This window comes from Myxocyprinus asiaticus, chromosome 23, assembly GCF_019703515.2.
Source record: "Myxocyprinus asiaticus isolate MX2 ecotype Aquarium Trade chromosome 23, UBuf_Myxa_2, whole genome shotgun sequence".
Lineage (NCBI taxonomy): Eukaryota > Metazoa > Chordata > Actinopteri > Cypriniformes > Catostomidae > Myxocyprinus > Myxocyprinus asiaticus.
In genome coordinates this window covers 10,212,498-10,233,028 of record NC_059366.1, presented here as the reverse complement: position 1 = coordinate 10,233,028, position 20,531 = coordinate 10,212,498, and the positions used below count along the sequence as shown (strand labels likewise).

The 20,531-nt window shown below is 38.5% G+C and overlaps 2 protein-coding genes across 5 annotated transcripts in view; one reads left to right on the top strand and one right to left on the bottom strand.

Moving 5' to 3' along the window:
• LOC127413713 (mitochondrial import inner membrane translocase subunit Tim23-like) overlaps positions 1 to 18,156 on the top strand; it is a 37,025-nt gene extending 18,869 nt beyond the window's left edge. Inside the window, exons 9-10 of one of the 2 annotated variants that reach the window (XR_007892682.1) lie at positions 4,423 to 4,624; positions 16,201 to 18,156. The gene's annotated coding sequence lies outside the window, so the exon portion shown is untranslated. Of the gene's footprint in view, positions 1 to 4,422; positions 4,630 to 16,200 lie in introns of those variants that run through there. The other variant, XM_051651075.1, reaches the window with a different exon arrangement.
• On the bottom strand, positions 494 to 19,607 carry LOC127413700 (nuclear receptor coactivator 4-like). Of its 3 annotated transcripts, none has more exons than XM_051651044.1 (10): positions 19,464 to 19,607; positions 11,873 to 11,999; positions 10,325 to 10,465; positions 9,988 to 10,076; positions 9,675 to 9,783; positions 6,849 to 6,923; positions 6,611 to 6,742; positions 4,870 to 5,859; positions 2,658 to 2,753; positions 494 to 1,886 (listed from the first exon to the last, which is right to left on the bottom strand). In XM_051651044.1, the coding sequence occupies exons 2-10, from the start codon at positions 11,996 to 11,998 to the stop codon at positions 1,881 to 1,883; spliced, it is 1,764 nt and encodes a 587-aa protein (XP_051507004.1). In that variant the 5' UTR covers position 11,999; positions 19,464 to 19,607; the 3' UTR covers positions 494 to 1,880. The 3 variants fall into 3 exon arrangements, with proteins under 3 accessions (XP_051507004.1, XP_051507006.1, XP_051507005.1); XM_051651046.1 differs by having other exon boundaries at positions 2,658 to 2,750; XM_051651045.1 differs by lacking the exon at positions 19,464 to 19,607 and adding an exon at positions 18,179 to 18,341.
• Between the last annotated feature and the right edge of the window lie 924 nt (positions 19,608 to 20,531).

Below are 20,531 nucleotides of genomic sequence, written 5' to 3'. Positions count from 1 at the left end.
TGTACATTCTGGGTTGTACAACCTCACTAACTCCATGAAGTTTTATTTATATTATGCTAAGACTTATGCATTGATATTCTTGGTATTTTTGAAGATGACAAATCCAGCAACACTTGTTGAAGGGAGAAATTTATTGAATAAATTTCTCCCTTCAGCCAGTGTTTTGGAAATGTATTGAATTGTGTTGCTGGATTTGTCCTCTTCAATTGTGCTTCATCCTCTCCATGCACCCTGTCTGTAGATGAAGTTGCACCAGACTGATTACCCAATCTATTCTTGGTATTATTAAAGCACTACAATAATATATCAAAAACTTTGTAAATACCTTAGTTGTTTGATTTAAAGCTCATTGTCACTATTTTGCTTTTAGTCTATATTTCAACAAGCAACTGACAAACTGTGTGTTCATTTCCTTTTACGTAGACGTTCCTCTTTCCATCAGCTTAAACTGGCAACTTCTGTGTCAGGCAACAGAAAAGCAAACCCACTCACATTAAAACAGGAAACTGATTTATTTCCTTTTAATTATTGACAGTTTTTTTTTTTTTTTGACAGGGATCACAGCTTTAGGATGAAATCATGTAAGCAATACTTTAGCCTACAATCTGTGTACATGTGCACACTGCTGCTGTTCAGTACTGTCATAGGCTGACAAAAAAAAAAAAAAAAAAAAAAATGTACTGTGCATATAATCCGGAGTCCATATTTGAGCATTTTTAATGTGTTATGTACCATGTCCTTGGTCCATTACTAAGGAAAATATTGGTACAGGAGATGACACCATAATATGATATTCTCATCCTAATTTTAATCTTTAAACCAGCTTAATTTTCTTGTAGCTCTTGCTCAGAATGTGCAAAGAGCAAAGTATAATTCTTGTTATATGTTGACAGTGTGATTCAGAGCAAAGACATATCAAAGCAAGTTGTTATTATGATAGACTCAATTTAATAAGACCTATATATTGATTCTATAGTAAATATTTGCCACAAGTTCAAGCCTAACACAGAAAGACCACACAATGAACATTTGCTGCTGTAGACGTAACATACAAAAGAGGTGAAAAGACCGCAAGCATTGCTACACATTCAATGTCAGGCACAAGTTATCTGAAATTTGTTTTAATAACAGAATTGTCAGAAACAATATGCTTTTGAAATAGTCCATGCACAATGGAATTCTTTGCTGCACCATGTTTGGACAGAGAATACATTGCATTTAGCTTATATGAGTCCTGTAGCATATTCCACTTAAGTATAGAATGTCTTAAAATAAAAACTAAGTAATATAAATGGCAAAGGAAGCACGTGTAATCTCACTTGAGAAAACTCTGAAATTCAATATCAATATGAAGTAAAGTATTCTCAGCTTAAGAGCAAATCTTCCTCCATATGCTGCAAGGGAGAGTTTCACAACATGGAGGGGGAAAAGCATGGAGCTTTTATAACTGTGCGTGATTAACATTGATACAGATTTATTTTCAGTTCTTCCCAAGCCCCACTTCCACCACAGCCCATGGGACAAAAAAAAACAAAAAAAACTAACAAAAATAAGAAAATGCATTTGTTTTGTATGTACCAATCTGGTCCATTTTCTCATAACTTTTAAATCAAATTATTGAATTATATTATCAACACATCACTGTATGCCAATAATAAAAGGCAAAATTACAGAAATTCCCCAGCATAAAATTCCTTTTCTCAAGCGCTGGTTGTCCTAAAAGTCCTGGCAAAGACCTCTAGTCCATAATAACTTTCAATCTCCAGAATAAAAGATAACAGAGAGAGCAAATTCCTAAAAATCACGGAAGAAAAATATTGTGCAATAATCAGCGATTATATAGTGCTAATAAAACTCTTAAAAAGCCAATGGTTCATGCTTCATATCTGAAAGAGAAATGAGAGGAAAAAATGGTTTCAGTTCCTTTGTAAAACGTTTTCTTAAGTTCAATTTCTCATTGACTACGTTCACATGAACACCATAAAGAGGGTTATTGCGAGAAAGTGGCATTCTTGTTTACATGCACTGTATAAGCGGCATCCTCTTTACTCTTGTATACATGCAATGTAGCTTCACCGCGATGCTTGTGTAAATAACAAACATCCGAGGAAGACTTCACTATTTTATTCTCTTGCTTCGCTTTATTTCCAGATATTCCAGAGTTGTTGCTCTGTTTGTGTCCTACACTTTCTATCGTGACCTGCAGTGGAATTGCGCTGCAATAGTGGGGTTTCCCTTTATGTAAAATTCCAGGATTCCCTCATTGTACCAGCACATATATGTGAACATGAGGGACCGTCGATATTTTATATTTGGGTATAGTTTATAGTGTATATGTGCTTTTCCCACTGTACTCCCAGAAATGTTTTGTTGACTTGTTGGGCTCCATCCTATGATGTTTTTTTATCTGGTCTGTTCCACGCACATGCGCACTCTTCAAAAACCTGTTAGAATGCAGCGTATGTGTTTACATGGCCACATAAATGGCTTTCTCCAGGAGAAACTTGGGTGTGTTAAACCGCTTTCTCTTAATCCCTTAAACAGCACAAGGAAATCGGTGTTCTCGTTTACTTGATGTTTCAGAATGCCGCTTTCTGCAAAAACCATGGAATAACCCGCTTTCTTAAGTGCATGTAAACATGGCCATTGTTTCTCACCTGTGTAGGTGCCTGGTGGAGCCACTTTTCTTTGTCTCCATTGAGCTTCATGCAGGAAAATAGGTCACATACTCTGGGCAGGCCAAGTCTTTCCTGCTAAAAAATTTATTAAATAAAATAAGGAATGCACCATATCTTGTGATCTGATTTCAGAGTGATATATTCTCCACACTGTCATGGCATATTGCTAGAGATGGGAATCATAAGCAATTTAACAAATCTGGTTCCGATTCAGATTCCACTTAATGACTCCATTAATGATTATTTTAATGTCTCTTATTTTTTTATTACATTTGAATTATTCAATTATTTTTGTAATTCATTACGGTACATTAAAAAAAAAAAAATTTCAGAATGTGTATCTTTAACAACACATTGTCATATGAACATCCAATCAGTAATTGACCTTAAGCCATATTTGATTTTTGATTTGAATGAAATCGAGGCTTCAAGGGAAATACTTAAGGCCAAAGTATACTTTGATTGTCCGTGTTGCTGATTTTGTCATCAGCAAAGTCTGTGTGGGCTGTCCGCGTGCCCAGATTTGCTCGAAGCGCTGACAGTCCTTGTCTGTACGCATCGTCAGCACAGGTTAGCTCCTGCCGTTGACTGTACTAAAAGAGTATCATAAAGCACTCGTTGTGCACATGCGTCAAATGCATTTGTATTAGCTCGCGGTCAAGGGAGTATACTTTGAAAAACTGAATGCTTCACCGCATACGGAGGCGTTCCGGAACGTGGAAAAACTAAGTATACCCGAGCCTTTATGGTCTCGTCAATGGCATGCACTGTATAAAGCTCCAAGATCGACATTTTTCACAATTTATGTTTTCTGGAGTTTTGGTCAACTGGCATTTTTTAGAAATATGTTTTCTTCAATATTTCGTCAACAGAATCATCCAAAACAATGTAAAAACAGTTCAACCCATTGAAAAGATAATCCCGTTGTCATTCCCACCAAAAATATAAAATGGGGCTACTGTGAATAAGGCTCATTAACATGGTCCTTAAGTATATATGAACCAAGTTCGAGACTGATTCATGAATCTTTTTTTAGTGATTCATTAAAAAGATCCAGATCATTAATTCGCAAATTGAACTACACTGACTGCATATATGTTTTGTGGTGGTATGACCAGTGAGGACAATGCAACAGAAAGATGTGTAGAAAGAGTGAAAGAGTAAATGTCTTGAAAATGATTTGGCACCAATAGTTTGTAAAATTGTAACTTGTTCGGAATAGGAAACGGGTCGGATTCACAAAGAAGTTCTTAGAATACATTTAAAGAAGTTCTTAAGGCTAAAGACGTTGACAGTTTTAGAAAAAAAGATGAGAACTTTAAGAAGTCTTCTCGAGAATACAACATATTCTGAAATATTTTAAGTTAGAAAATAAGAAGAAAATTGTAATCAAGAACAATTTTATTCTTAAGAATGTTTCATAAATCCGGCCCACTTTTGATTGCCAACCCTACTTAGTAGGGCTGGATATTGAGACAGATTTCCAACTTCGATTCCGAATCACAAGCTCTCGATTTGAATTTTGATTCAATATCGACTCATATGGGTATATTTCAGTAATACTGTCCACTTTGCTTACATATGAAAGAAATAATTTTCCAGCTAATGCTGTTAATTATGCACAGGACTTTATAACTAGGTACAATATGAAATATTGTACTGTATATCATACAGTATAGTTTGTTAAATGTTTGTTTAATTTGTATTGTTTATCATGTGCTAAAACCGGTACTGTCTCTTTCAGAAAACTGCCATTTCTGTAAAGAGTGTCTGCAAATGAGTGCATGTTAATGAGAGACGGCTTTATCTCATCTGTGCTATGCATGATTGGGTTGCGTGGATGTCATCTTTGGACACAGAACAAGTCGAAACAAACTTTTGCTCTGAACACACAGTGAAAGGATCTTGCTGCTGAATACTTCACCTTTATACTACACAAATCACTGGTGAGTGAAATCTAAAAATGTACCATCCAGTTGCCAGATGTATACATCTTAGTCGCATAGCATGAAATTTGGTTGAGCAACTTCCTCTCAATCTTTTAGAGAGTTTTGCATAAAGTAAAAGATCAATCTTGGGATTTAGAAATTTATTTGAAGATCATTCAAATCAACATCGTAATGCATCGGAAAATCTATCTTTTTACCCAACCTACTACTTAGTGCCAACTCGGTTTAGAAATGCCCCTCACCTGTGCATTTGCCCGCTTGCGTAGAAGCCATCTGTCCTCCTCTAGGTCTTTGCGGTCTCGCTCTTTAGTGTTCTTGCTTTCTGGCTCGCTTGGTATCTCAGTGGTACTGCTAATGTGCTTCATCGCTGGCAGAAGCCAGTTCTCAGTCTGGAGAGGCTTCTGGGAGGAGATGTCTGAAGTTTGTAAGTGTGCATTCTTCTCCTCGCCGACAACTAAGTGCGGGGTCAACCAGGCAGATAGGGATGACAGGACAGGAGTCTTGGCACTATTGCTTGGGTGTAGCCAGGCTTCTAGGATAGCCTGAACCTTCTGTTGATGCTCGTGCTGCTGACTGGAAGCTTTGTTTGTTGCATTCTTACTGACAGGTACACCGTTCTTATCCCGCCCCTCTTTCTTGAGAAGCCAAGAACTTAGGGCCTCTTTTCCACAGTTATCATCACACACGCATTGAGCGTAGCTGGTGCAGGTCTCGTTGGCTTTGCAGTTGGTCTCCAGAGGTATGGTCTTCTGAAGCCACATCTCAACGGACTCTGGGTTGGTGATAGGGGTGCTAGCAGTGGATGAAGGGGGAGTCTTAAGGCACTTGAGCTTTCCGAGGTTCTCGATTTCAATGGCCTCGGAGCGTGTGCCACAGCAAGAGTTGCAGTCAGACTTGGCGAGCCAATCACTGGGAGAAAAGCTCTCATAAAAGGGTTTGATAATCTGCTTGAAGCGGTCAGCATCTGAGACTGGGCTGCTCTTATCTTGCTTGCTTGGGCTGATGAGCCACTTGCGGAGTTCATCTTTCTCAGTAGTGTCACCCCCTTTTTTCCGCTCATCCACCTCGTCCAGATTTAAGTCGCCTTCCTCGATCATCTCAATAGAGAAGGCTGAGCTGCCACTGAGGGTTCGCTCACGAATAGGCAATTTCTCTTTCAAAAGCCACAACTCCAGGTCATTGAGTTGGCCCCAAGCCTTTTGGAAGTCAAAAGGCAGCAATTGTTGATCTTTCTATATGGGAGCAAAAAACAAAGCTCAGTCTGCAATTTCCTAAACACCTCAATTTTATAACACCAGTGTCTCACAAATGATCTATGGAGGGTTGGTTATGACCCAAAAATGGTCACAGATCTGTTCTGATAGGGTTGTGGACAGCTAGGAATAAAACAACTAAGCAAACTAAATAGGAAAAACACATCCCATATACATTACCTTTTGCTGTTGATGTAAAAAGGCCACATGACCAATCAAACTCTACTATATTTTGCTACAAATACAACTGTCACTTGTTGGAAGCTAGCAAAATCAGACACAGACAGGTTGTGTGACATGCCCTCATCCTCAAAAACCTTGAACAAAACTATGCAAGAATTAAAGAAATATGAGAACACTTGCAAAGAAAATAAACATGGTTTGTGCTGATAATGCGTTTTGTGCTATGAATTATTGCCGAAGGGCATGAAACCAATTTCAACATTTTAAAACCAATAAAGAACTATGAAGACTATACATTTTCCTATTCATCCTATGTGAATAATTTTGCATATTGCCAAGTCTTTGCCATTCACAGAAATGTCAAAATGTGACATTTGTTACTTTTGTACAAAAAACAACTTTGGTGTAATTTTGGGTCACCACTTGATATCAACCCAGATGAGAACCACTGATTAAAATTATAGAACTGAATAGTGAAATTACCCTTCAGTACCAAAAGCATTCCTTTACATGTGCCCACAAGAGATAAAAATAACCTGAGATTCACCTGAGATTCCTTGGAGGAAAGCAGCCAGTCCTGGGTGTTCGAGCTGAACTGGTGTCCTACAGGAGCACTGGTTACTGGACGATTTCCTAGAAGCCATTCTGCCAGCGGTGTGCCCAATTCAGGATCTATTTTCTAAGGAAACAAGACTGGGTATTTTACTCTGCATGCACGTGAATGATTGAACAGGAAATTACAATCAAAGTACAATGAAAACCAAGGTATGACATCACAAACAAACCTGTTTCTTGGCAGAAACTGGGCAGTCCTGGAGAAGCCATGATCTCCCAAAAGAGTTCTGAGACATCTCCTTCTGCTGCAGGAGGGAAGAGTTATCAATGCATTAGCTTTGTAGAAGGGTAGGGAAGTGGGCATCATGTACAGTCTTTTTATAAGAGAGTTATGAGTACATAGTTCTTGTCAACAGTCAATGGACACTTTAGTCTCGAGTTGTGTTTGTATTAGCTGCTTAATTACGCATCTTAATTGTCTAACATTACAACACAATACTAAAGAGATTAAGTTCTACAAAGGGTTCTAAAGTTCAATTCTGCAGTAATTCCAGTTTAAGCTATTCTTGCAAACAATGTGGGCAAAATTAGAACTATGACTAAACAAGGAAACAATGTAGGTACTTTTGAGCGGTAAGCCTGTTCATAAATGGGAGTGGTTGAATCGGTTTATTTATATTTGATTTTATAATATTGAATAGAACCTAAAAATCCTTCAGTCTTGAATATAACATAAGCAAATATACAAATATCAAGATACATACTGAATATTGTCAAAAGGCTGAACATTTTTTAAATATGCAGTTGTGCTCAAAAGTTTGCATACCCTTAAATAAAACATGAGTGGGGGCCTGGTTAGCTCAGTGGTAAAAGATGTTGGCTACCACCCCTGGAGTTCGCTAGCTCGCTAGTTCGAATCCCAGGGCATGCTGAGTGACTCTAGCCAGGTCTCCTAAGCAACCAAATTGGCCTGATTGCTAGGGAGGGTAGTCACATGGGGTAACCTCCTCATGGTCACCATAATGTGGTTCGTTCTCCATGGGGCGCATGGTGAGTTGAGCACGGATGCCACGGTGGATGGCGTGAAGCCTCCACACGTGCTATGTCTCCGTGGCAATGCGCTCAGCAAACCACGTGATAAGATGCACGGGTTGATGGTCTCAGACGCGGAGGCAACTGGGATTCATCCTCCACCACCCGGATTGAGGCGAATCACTACGCAACCACGAGGACTTAAAAGCGCATTGGGAATTGGACATTCCAAATTGGGTGAAAAAGGGGAAAAATTCACCCCCCCCCAAAAAAACAAAAAAACATGAGTGAGCAGGCAAAACACATTTCTTTTATTTCTTATGGGATTCATATTCATTGTCATATATATAGCAGATATATGTTATAACAGAATGGCATAATCATAAAACAAAACATGGCAACAAAGAAAAAAATGAAATGACCCCTGTTCAAAAGTCTGCATACCCTTAGTTCTTAATACTGTGTATTTCCCCCTTTAGCATCAATGACAGCGTGCAGTCTTTTGTAATAGTTGTCTATGAGGCCCCAAATTCTTGCAGGTGGTATAGCTGCCCATTCGTCTCCAGGTCATGCAAAGTCTTTGGTCGTCTTGCATGAACCACACATTTGAGATCTCCCCAGAGTGGCTCGATGATATTAAGGTCAGGAGACTGTGATGGCCACTCCAGAACCTTCACCTTTTTCAGCTGTAACCACTGGAGGGTCAACTTGGCCTTGTGCTTAGGGTCACTGTCGTGCTGGAAAGTCCAAGAGCGTCCCATGCGCAGCTTTCATGCAGAAGAATGCAAATTGTCTGCTAGTATTTTCTGATAACATGCTGCATTCATCTTGCCATCAATTTTCACAAGATTCCCCATGCCTTTAGAGCTCACACACCCCCAAAACATCAGTGAGCCACCACCATGCTTCACAGTGGGGATGGTATTCTTTTCACTATAGGCCTTGTTGACCCCTCTCCAAACATAGCACTTATGATTGTGACCATAAAGCTCTATTTTGGTCTCGTCACTCCAAATTACAGTGTGCCAGAAGCTGTGAGGTGTGTCAAGGTGTTGTCGGGCATATTGTAACCGGGCTTTTTTGTGGCATTGGCGCAGTAAAGGCTTCTTTCTGTCAACTCGACCATGCAGCTCATTTTTGTTCAAGTATCGTCGTATTGTGCTCCTTGAAACAACCACACCGTCTTTTTCCAGAGCAGCCTGTATTTCTCCTGAGGTTACCTGTGGGTTTTTCTTTGTATCCTGAACAATTCTTCTGGCAGTTGTGGCTGAAATCTTTCTTGGTCTACCTGACCTTGGCTTGGTATCAAGAGATCCCTGAATTTTCCACTTATTAATAAGTGATTGAACAGTACTGACTGGCATTTTCAAGGCTTTGGATATCTTTTTATATCCATTTCCACCTTTATAAAGTTCCATTGCCTTGTTACGCAAGTCTTTTGACGGTTCATTTCTGCTCCCTATGGCTCAGTATCTGGCCTGCTCAGTGCATCCACGTGAGAGCTAACAAACTCATTGACTATTTATACACAGACACTAATTGCAATTTAAAAAGCCACAGGTGTACCTTTAATTGCCATTTCAACCTGTGTGTGTCACCTTATGTGTCTGTAACAAGGCCAAACATTCAAGGGTATGTAAACTTTTGACCAGGGCCATTTGGGTGATTTCTGTTATCATTATGATTTAAAAAGAAGCCAAACAACTATGTGACGATAAATGGCTTCATAAGATCACTATCCTTAAAAGACATGCATGATCAGTCTTATTTTCAAAATCAATGCCAAAATTTCACAATTTCTGCCAGGCTATGCAAACTTTTGAGCACAACTGTAATTGTTGTAGCTTTATAGACAAGCCCTAAATGGATATGGCCACATAAAAAAAATAAATAAATAAAATAAAAAATAAAAGAGAAATTCTTTGTCTCTCTCTCAATGAAGCTGCTTGGTTTCTTGGTATGTATGTCTATTGCTGTATTAGTCACATGCCTCGAGTAGGCAAATAAGCATGCATTCCACAAACCTGGGTGGAAATGGTCCCAAAGGATGTGATAGCTTGGCGCAAGGTGCGAGCATCTGCTTGGAAACTCATCTCTGGGGTTTCTTCAGGAGTCAGATTCAGAGAAGACAACCTGGAAGAGGACAACAGAAGAGTCTCACATTTAACCTCTATCTATTCCAATTCATGCACTGAATTTTGTGCAGTTCTACAGCCTGAAAATGACTACACAGAGATGGACATGGATTATAGGGTTTAAACCACTACAGTGCCGCTGTTAATAGCTTGGCATGTAAACAAAAACAAATCCGGTGTAGAAAGATGATCTGGTTCTTACTTCTCCAGGCAGTTGGCGAGCTGGGTGGCAGGATTGGCACTACTGGAATACTCCAGCTGATGAATAAGAATGTCGAACTGGCCGCTGAGCTGTGTAAAATTAAGATTTAGTTTTAAAAATTGTATTCAACCAAAACAGCCGCCTGCAACAACCCAGCTTCCCTTCTTCTGTTTCAATATTCAGAGAGAAGATTCAGGTTTCATTTCTCAAGAAATTGTAATAAGAATGACAGAATTTGCATTTTTGAGTGAACTATTTTTTTTAAGATCTCTATAACTTTGCCAAGCCTGAACTACAAATGGTGATACAATAATCAGTCAAAGTTGGCCAAACTTACCAAATGGAGCTGCTGTAGCTGCTGTTGTAAAGTTTCTCCTTTCAGTTCCTCCACCAGATCAATCTGCTCAAGAAGACAGACCTCACGAGAGCGCAGGATCTCCAGATGTCTGCTGATACAGCTGTGCAACTGAGACTTCACCTGAGAGTAACAAGACAGAATTCAAATTGCTTGTTTGCTATATATACACACACACACGTCACACCTTGTCTGACTTGATTTAAATGTGCTCCAATGCCAAGCAGCTTTTAAAACTCTTGCTGTGGTGTATAAAAGGTCTCTACCTCCTAAACACAGTCTGCTATGATCTGATGTCTTCAATAAAGGGAACAAAGTCCCTTTTCACTGGAGTCACAGAAACGCATTACACTCTCAGTAAGATGTTTTCAGAGATTAATGGGACTTCACATTAGGTTTCACAACAGAGATTAAGCAAATGAGTGTAAAGTCCTAATTTTAGCCAACAACCTACTTAGAAGACAATAACTCAATTGTTAATACCTCTCCTGGGTGTACGTGTTTAGCTGTGGTCTAGCAAATCCCCCTCTATATAGACTACCTGCATCTAGGTAGCAATTATGAACTGAGCACAGGTCATCACAGTCCCATTCTATCCTACCAGCACAGTGATTATGACAAATCATTATGTCCTATACATAGATGTTTCCTCATGTTCATAATCAAAAACAACAGAATAATCTCTCATTGTGTACAAATGAATAGGGTTGTCAGGATACAAAAATTTTAGTAGTCAAAACCAATACCAGTAAAATTTCTTAATTCCCTAACCAATTTCGGAAGCAACTTAAAACTGACTTAGAAATTTTTACTATGCCTTTATTTATTTTTTATACTTTTCAAATGCCCTTTAAAATATTAAGATTTTAAATATGATGTTTTAGCCTTGTTCCAGACCCAGACTTTCAATATCAAACTATGATAATCTAAACAAACAGTGAAATAAACAAACCATTGAAATATTTATTGTGTGAAATTGAATTTAAAAACCTTTCTTATTATTTCAGAATATTTAAATATCACAGTCACAAAGATTTTTGCCCCAAATAAAGTTTTCAAAAGTTAGTGTACTTGTTAACCAAGTCAACATAATAAATAGTAATGATGAGTCAGTGTGAAAAGATAAATAATGGGTAAATTTGGGACATAAGAATGTGCTTTACCTAAAGCTCAAATTATACTTCGGTTAGACGCCAAGTCTCGATGTACAGGACGTGTGATGCAAATTTCATCATCAGCAGAGTGCTCGAGTACTAAACGTGTGCAGCACGATTTTTCTAGCCGTGAATACTCTGAACACACAGAATGTGCATGCGCCTGGAATTATGTATAGTGATTAGTGGGTCCACAAAGTGGCAACATTCACAGTTGAGCTGTTGCTGTCAAAGTATATTTTGGGCTTAAGTCTCAAGGACATAAATGGAACACTAAAAATAGGTCTGTGTGATGTCTGTGTTATAAATGAAGAATAGTCACAAAGCTAAAAAATAAAAATAAAAAAAAAAAAATAAAAAAAGAATTGTCTCTTACCTCTCTGGAGTTGCTCTTGAGTTGAACTTCAGCTTTGATGACCTCAGCAATGGCCTCCTCCAGCTGGGCTCGGGCCTGAATGCACTGCCTGAGAGCAGCCTTCTCTCTAAGCCCCAATGGTGACATCCTGCGGACAAACAAAACACGTCAGCTTAAACATTGTTTTTTATTTAGTATGTTGGCTTTGTCATGCCAACGTACTGTTGAGGCTGATTAATACTTCTGCACCAAAGATATGATTTTGTCTTTGCATCGTGGCCAACGCGATGCTTTGCATTTATATTAGTTCTTCATTGTGTGTGTTTGCAATGTTCTGTGAGAACACCATCAAAATGCTGGTGTAATGAGAGAAAATCTCTTTATTTTTGAAATAATTACACCATTCATAAATAAGCAAAAGCAATGGCGTTCGTGGGTCCAAAAGCATTTACATGTAGCCTACAGTGAAGGTTCCATGCAAAAGTATAAATTGGCCATTTTCGACAAACTTTGTTTAGGGTTTTTTTAAAACCCTCATAGAGCTTTCAAGCTACAAACTCGGCATAGACTTTCAGACTGTTCTGGAATAGTGGCTATATCTTTTCTAACTGATCAGACTTTAATTTCGCACAGCAGGAGATTAAAAGTCTGAAAAATGCCATAGACTAACATTGATGGAATGTTTAACCCTTGTGCTGTGTTGAAATTTGGTGTTCCCAGTTCAAAATGACTGGCCTATAAAAAAATTGCTTATAAATCTCTCATTATGCTACAGTTGTGCTCAAAATTTTGCATACCCTGGCAGAAATTGTGAAATTTTGGCATTGATTTTGAAATCAATTTTGAAATCTTTTCTTTAAGCATAGTGATCATACGAAGCCATTTATCATCACATAGTTGTTTGGCTTCTTTTTAAATCATAATGATAACAGAAATCACCCAAATGGCCCTGATCAAAAGTTTACATACCCTTGAATGTTTGGCCTTGTTACAGACAGACAAGGTGACACACACAAGTTTAAATGGCAATTAAAGGTTAATTTCCCACACCTGTGACTTTTTAAATCGCAATTAGTGTCTGTGTATAAATAGTCAATGAGTTTGTTAGCTCTCACGTGGATGCACTGAGCAGGCTAGATACTGAGCCACGGGGAGCAGAAAAGAACTGTCAAAAGACCTGCGTAACAAGGTAATGGAACTTTATAAAGATGGAAAAGGATATAAAAAGATATCCAAAGCCTTGAAAATGCCAGTCAGTACTGTTCAATCACTTATTAAGAAGTGGAAAATTCAGGGATCTCAAGGTCAGCCACAACTGCCAGAAGAATTGTTCAGGATACAAAGAAAAACCCACAGGTAAACTCAGGAGAAATATAGGCTGCTCTGGAAAAAGATGGTGTGGTTGTTTCAAGGAGCACAATACGACAACACTTGAACAAAAATTAGGTTGAGTTGCCAGAAAGAAGCATTTACTGCACCAATGCCACAAAAAAGCCATGTTACAATATGCCCGACAACACCTTGACACTCCTCACAGCTTCTGACACACTGTAATTTGGAGTGACGAGACCAAAATAGAGCTTTATGGTCACAACCATAAGCGCTATGTTTGGAAAGGGGTCAACAAGGCCTATAGTGAAAAGAATACCATCCCTACTGTGAAGCATGGTGGTGGCTCACTGATGTTTTGGGGGGGTGTGAGCTCTAAAGGAACGGGGAATCTTGTGAAAATTGATGGCAAGATGAATGCAGCAAGTTATCAGAAAATACTGGCAGACAATTTCCATTCTTCTGCACGAAAGCTGCGCATGGGATGTTCTTGGACTTTCCAGCACGACAGTGACCCTAAGCACAAGGCCAAGTTGACCCTCCAGTGGTTACAGCAGAAAAAGGTGAAGGTTCTGGAGTGGCCATCACGGTCTCCTGACTTTAATATCATCGAGCCACTCTGGGGAGATCTCAAACGTGCGGTTCATGCAAGACGACCAAAGACTTTGCATGACCTGGAGGCATTTTGCCAAGACGAATGGGCAGCTATACCTCCTGCAAGAATTTGGGGCCTCATAGACATCTATTACAAAAGACTGCACACTGTCATTGATGCTAAAGGGGGAAATACACAGTATTAAGTACTAAGGGTATGCAGACTTTTGAACAGGGGTCATTTCATTTTTTTTCTATTGTTGCCATGTTTTGTTTTATGATTGTGCCATTCTGTTATAACCTACAGTTGAATATGAATCCCGTAAGAAATAAAAGAAATGTGTTTTGCCTGCTCACTCATGTTTTCTTTAAAAATGGTACATATATTACCAATTCTCCAAGGGTATGCAAACTTTGGCACAAAACTGTATATTATCACCAAATTTTGGATTATTGGAAATATTGGCACACACACACACAAACACTCACGTACACGCACAAACTTTTTTTTTGTATTACATGCTTTTTTTTCACAGAGATTAACTTTATCCTACCCTGATCTGCATCCAACATCCATTCATCCAACATTACCACACACACACACACACACACACCAGAACTGTCTTTTACCCCTCTCCAATAGAATCTTTCTTTGATGATCTTTCTTTCATCAAGCATTGTGTTTCAAATGCAGAGCACACATTTGCAAGGCACATGCAAAAAACTATTCTCAGTCATGTGCATGAGGACACAAAACCACCAGGTGTTCGTTGATTTGGTTTGTTATTGATTAGAAAATATAACAAATATGAACAGTGTTGGTATTTTTGTTTCATGAAATGTTCTTTATAGGACAGTGTTAATGTGTAAATAGGCTTAGGCCAGTTTTCTGTCACAATGGTCAGATTTGACAGAGAACACTACAAGTGTTACTTTGTGCCCCTTTTCAGAAAATAAAAGCATTCCATGTCTAGTGTTTGTGTGTACATGCGCATGTGTGTGTGTGTGTGTGTGTATGTGCACAGATCCGAGGCCTTTATGTTTGAATGCAATTTGAACACGAACATGTAAGAAAGCCTGTAATACTCAAAGAGTTTTTGCATGTACGTGAGCATATGTAAACAAACACACAAAAAGCTGTTCTCTCTTTTATATCTGACAGTTTATCTGACCATATATTTGCCTCAGTAGTTAGCTAGCTGGTTGTTTGTCTTACTTTAATGTCTTTATATCCATCAAACTTAAAAATTAAGGGTGGGTAAAAATATTGACTTTCCGATGCATCACGATCTTCATTTGAACGATCTCGATATCGATTCTTACATCCCAAGATCAATCTTTTAGGGTGTGTTCACACTTGTAGTTCGGTTCTCTTGGTCCTACTGGTCCGGACCAAAAAAGAAAATTATACATTTAGTCCTGGTTCACTTAGCGTTCACACTGGCATTTTTAACACCGAACCTAAAGATACAAAACAAAAGGAATCAGGAAAAGTCACAACCTGATTGGATAGCTTTTATGACGTATATTTTGCGACGGAACTTGCCGAACATCCAAAACAATGCTGGCTGCTGGGCTAAATGTGCTCGTTGGATTTATATATGTATATATGGTGGTATTTTTACCAGCGGAGAACAAACGAAGAGCTAATAAAATGTGTAAAGGAGTCAAAACAGCGCCAGGAATTCCTCCGTTGCACACACAAATGAAGATATGCTGTAAGGACGGCTGACGGCGGTTCTGACGCCTGTACCAAACTATAATGGGCAACATAGCTCCTATGATGAGAAGAACCAGGTATGCTTGAGGTCAGTATTAGGCAAATTGCTTCCTGTTTTTGGTCTGTTTAGACGTCTTTGGTCCATGTTGCATTAATATATCAATCGAACCGCACCAGAGTTCATTTGTAAGCGGACCGAGATCCACTATTCAGACGGTCTCAGTCCTCTTGTTTGGTGCGCACCAAGGTTCGGATGGCAGCATTCACACTTGTTCAAATGAACCGCACTAACAGAGCAATCGCACCAGAGTTCATTTTAATCGAACCAAACCTGCCAAGTGTGAACACACCCGTACTCTATGCACAACCCTCTACTACAATTCATTAACAGATGCTCTTTACAGAAATGCCGGTTTTGTTAAAGAGACAGCATCAGTTTTAGCACGTGTCATAACTGAAATACACCCATATGAGTCAATTTTGAATCGAAATTGGAATCAAATTGAGAGCTTGTGAATCGGAGTCGAATCGGGAAATCTGAATCAATAGCCAGCCCTATTCAAAAAATTAGCTAAAACTTTCAGACAAGGCTTTGTCAAGCCAACATCAAAGTTTGTCTGGCCAAACTTTACCTATCTAGTTGTTCTCTAATGTCAATGACCATAACAAGTCAAATATGGAATAACAGCATTTTTTCATTTTTTAGTCTTCCATTATAAGATGCATAGTTCCAGACCTAGATGCTGATTGGTCAATGGGGTGTTCCAGCATGTTAGAATACACAGGTAAATGCAATACACCTGTTCATTTAACTGGTGTATTTACTACTGTGCACATTCTGTTATTGTTGACATCTCTGCATTCCACATGGCATAAGTGATGCCTTCAGAGGACACTTCAAAAGGAGAACAATAATAGTCATGCTGGAAGATTGTTTCAAACAGAATTTCCAATAAAAATTATTTTAAAATAGTTCCCAATGACCGTTACTTTTTTCACCTCATATGATCGCTTCTAAATGGAACGCACCCTTTATCTTTAAGCGGAGAGATGGCACTTGAATTTGCTTAGTAAAAGCAAAATTTTATATTTTTTTCTTTATACTGGATTTTATGTAGTAACTGTTTTATAAAAACAAAAATGTGCTCAATATGCTAGTATATTGTAAATATAAATGACCTTTAGCCATGATTGCTTTACTCCATTCAACACTTTTTCGCATGAAGATCTTGCTCACTTAAAACCTTACAGTACTGGGGTCAATAGGAGATTTGTGAAGTTTTGTTATAAGCACAATTTTTTAAGACAAGAATTTCAAGGAGGGCCTTGGTAGCTCAGCGAGTATTGATGCTGACTACCACCCCTGAAGTCACGAGTTTGAATCCAGGGCGTGCTGAGTGACTCCAGCCAGGTCTCCTAAGTAACCAAATTGGCCCAGTTGCTAGGGTGGGTAGAGTCACATGGGGTAACCTCCTCTTGGTCGTGATTAGTGGTTCTCGCTCTCAATGGGGCACGTGGTAAGTTGTGCGTGGATCGCGGAGAGTAGCATGAGCCTCCACATGTTGCGAGTCTCCGCGGTGTCGTGCACAACAAGCCACGTGATAAGATGCGCGGATTGGTGGTCTCAGAAGCGGAGGCAACTGAGACTTGTCCTACCACCACCTGGATTTAGGCGAGTAACCGCGCCACCACGAGGACCTACTAAGTAGTGGGAATTGGGCATTCCAAATTGGGGTAAAAAGGAAATAATAAACTGAATAAAAAAATTATCTGTTTGTTTGATTTACATTTGAAAGCATTGTTGTCATATGCTTGCTTGTCATCTTTGTCATGTGAACTTTCTGACATCCTGCAAATATCCCATCGTGTCAGTAATGCTATATGACTGAAACTTAGAACAACACCTGCAGTATAATATGATATACAGACGAAGGGCAGGATCTTATGATTCCTGGAGTGTCTCTGCAATAGAAAGAGGCTAAACTTGTCCCAAGAGTGTTGATCTTGAACAATTTTTCATTTGAGATGAACTACATTTAAGATTATCAGCTGCTGTTTTGACCTTAAACATTTGAACATTGACGGAGCAATAGCATAAACAGTTCAACAATGTAATGAAAACTAAAATAGGGAACTCATATTCAGAGAACATGCAATGAACAGAACAAAGCTCAGCCTGTCCACAGTTCCAGAGCTTTCCTGCATGACTGCATGCATTATTAACCAGAGAAAAGGGAAAGAATTCCATATTTGGCCATTGCAATTAAAACCCTTTTTATACATAGCCTAAATTGCTGACATGCGTATGTCTCCCTGAGTTTTAATAAATAACATTATTATCAGATTATTTACATACCGTGTTTTTTTATTAGGTGCTACTATGGCATAACCATGTTGCATGTCCAAAAACATTACAATGCCTTTTTGTCCACAAAGTACATTTTGGTATATATTTGTTATATTTTTTGTTGTCAAATAAAGCTGCGAATATAGTCGCTTAAAGAACGTAATGTCGTTTTCGATTTACTCGCAGACAAACCAGAAGCGACACCAAAACAAACATCAAAACCCAAGATTTCTGCCAAAACAAAAAGCTATTGCACAGGCATGAAAGACATAACACTATAATGCCGGGAGCTACGACTCCCAGTTCAGTTATTTTACTAAATCAATTCGGTTCCTACCTCGTCTTGTCAATCTCACGATACACAACAGCGATCAGGTTAATCCAAGAGAGTGGTTTCGATCGCAGATTTTCAATTAAAAGATGAAAGTGTATTTGTTGTCACGATTGATCTGAAACCCCTCTTCCCTCGACCCACTGCCACGTCATTGCATACGCAGGCACTGCTGCCGCTGACCACCCGGCTCATTTTACACGTACACCGCACGGAACGGGGCCCACTCTAGGGGGCCGCTCCACCTACGACTCATTTTGACACGAATACACTTCACGACCTCAAGAAACGACCCAAAAACACGGACAGAGCACAAAACTGAAAGGCACATCGCCTACTGCCTTGAAGACAGAGAACTCTGTGCCTTTCGAGAAACCCAAACAGACGGACGCACTGAAACTGTTGATTTATTTTATATAAACCAAAATTTATTTTATATAATATGTAGATGAAACTTGAGTTTGACCCTTGAAGTTCATCCCAGACCCCAATAGACTGACCCTGTGCTCAAAATAAACCTTTTCAAAATATACACCTACCTGTTATCACAGCTCAGTGAATAACAATTACAATATCAACACAGACAAACAGACACAAGTTCAAGGTCATGTTAGAAAAAACAACAGTCAAATTAATCTATGAGAGATTATGTGATCATGGGAATTACACCACGTCTATATCTAGTATTATATTAGTACTTTGTTATGCTAGTACTCTTTGTACATAAGCGCTGCATGAATGTCAGTCCAAATCAAGATAAGAAAGTGTAGCAAAAGCAAATGCCATCTGTACATCAAGAAGCTAAATAAACAAAAATCCCCATTTGAGAATGTGGAAACATCATTAATTGATAATATTTCAATGTGTTTAAAAGAGTGACAGTGAGGTGATGTATTTCAAACCATGTTGACAAAATTCAAAGAAACAGATCGAGTGGAGAGTTAATCAAGACATTAACATCATTTAAAAAGCATCTAAAATGGGCACTGAAAATATCTTCAAAACGTCGCCCGTCTGCAGCCCCGTTTTTTTAAATAGAGGACACGCCAGTAAACTGGTTTTCAACTAATACAATTTGTTTTCATGTAAAACAGTGTAGTTTCTAAGACTAATGGCTCATTTTTAGGGTCTTAAACATACAACAACGAAAAATACAAAAGTCTGACTGTTAAAGTTAGTGCGCTCGTACACCCTCCTCATTACCCAGATTAACATTCCCATGCCGCATTAGCAGCAGTGACATAATTCCTCTACACAAATCTGTCATTGCTGAGCTAAGTGTACTACATACCTGAACTTCTGCTCCTTGTACTGAAATTAAGAAGTAGTAATAAATAAAATGAATAAATAGTAGCCTTCTGAGGTGAAAGAATGAGTTCGTCCTCGCCTGCAGTAGGTTACCCGCAAGGCTAATGTCAAGGAGCGTCACGCGAGGACGTCAGAGGGCGTGCTCTCGCGATACTTGCGTTCACCAATTCATGCTGCCATCTAGTGGCCAATCGAAATCAGAAAGTATGACAGAGTACTTTTTCAGGTAGATGGATCATGCATTAATTAATGTATTTATTTCAATACAAACAATACTCAGTAGAATACGAATACGAACTGTAATAATATTGCAAAACATAGGAAAAAAATAACATCAAACATTAAACCAAAGACATTGGACATGAAAAGAAAAAGGGCAACAGAGTAGCGAGATGTGCATGAGAAAAATTATTTAAAAGAAGAGATGTTATCTCTCTTTGGGTTCCTCCTCAGGCCAAACAGCTTCTTTGGAAACACTAAGGCCACGTCATGCATCCAGAAGACCACATTTCATCTTTGGCAAATAGAAAAAATAACAGAATAAAATGATAGAGTTATTCTTATCAATGAGACAATTAATATGCATTAGCATTTCAGTTTGTTCAAACTATGGACATCTTTCCTCATGTTCAGGGTGTAAGTGAGTTTAATAATAATAATAATAATAATAATAATAATTATATATATATATACTGAATAAAATATCTAGATTCCAGAATTAAACTATTATTTTATAAAATCCATACTCTGTAACAATGTTGCATTTTCTGTAAATGCAATAAATGTACTGTAAAAGATGTAAACGTGTCATTAAAAGTGATCAACAGGTTCCTGTAACTCCATGTCTCAAAAATCAATTGGCCAGTATAAAAACTAGACGTACATACTGCATATCATATCTTGAGACAGATCAGCTTGTGAATTTGGTAACACATCTTTGTCCTAATTTATGTGTAAAATGTTTCATGCATACCGAGAGATATGGTGCTAGATTAGATTAGATTAGATTAGAGTATAGTTTCGCTTGTGTCGTTTTTCTAAAGCCATTATA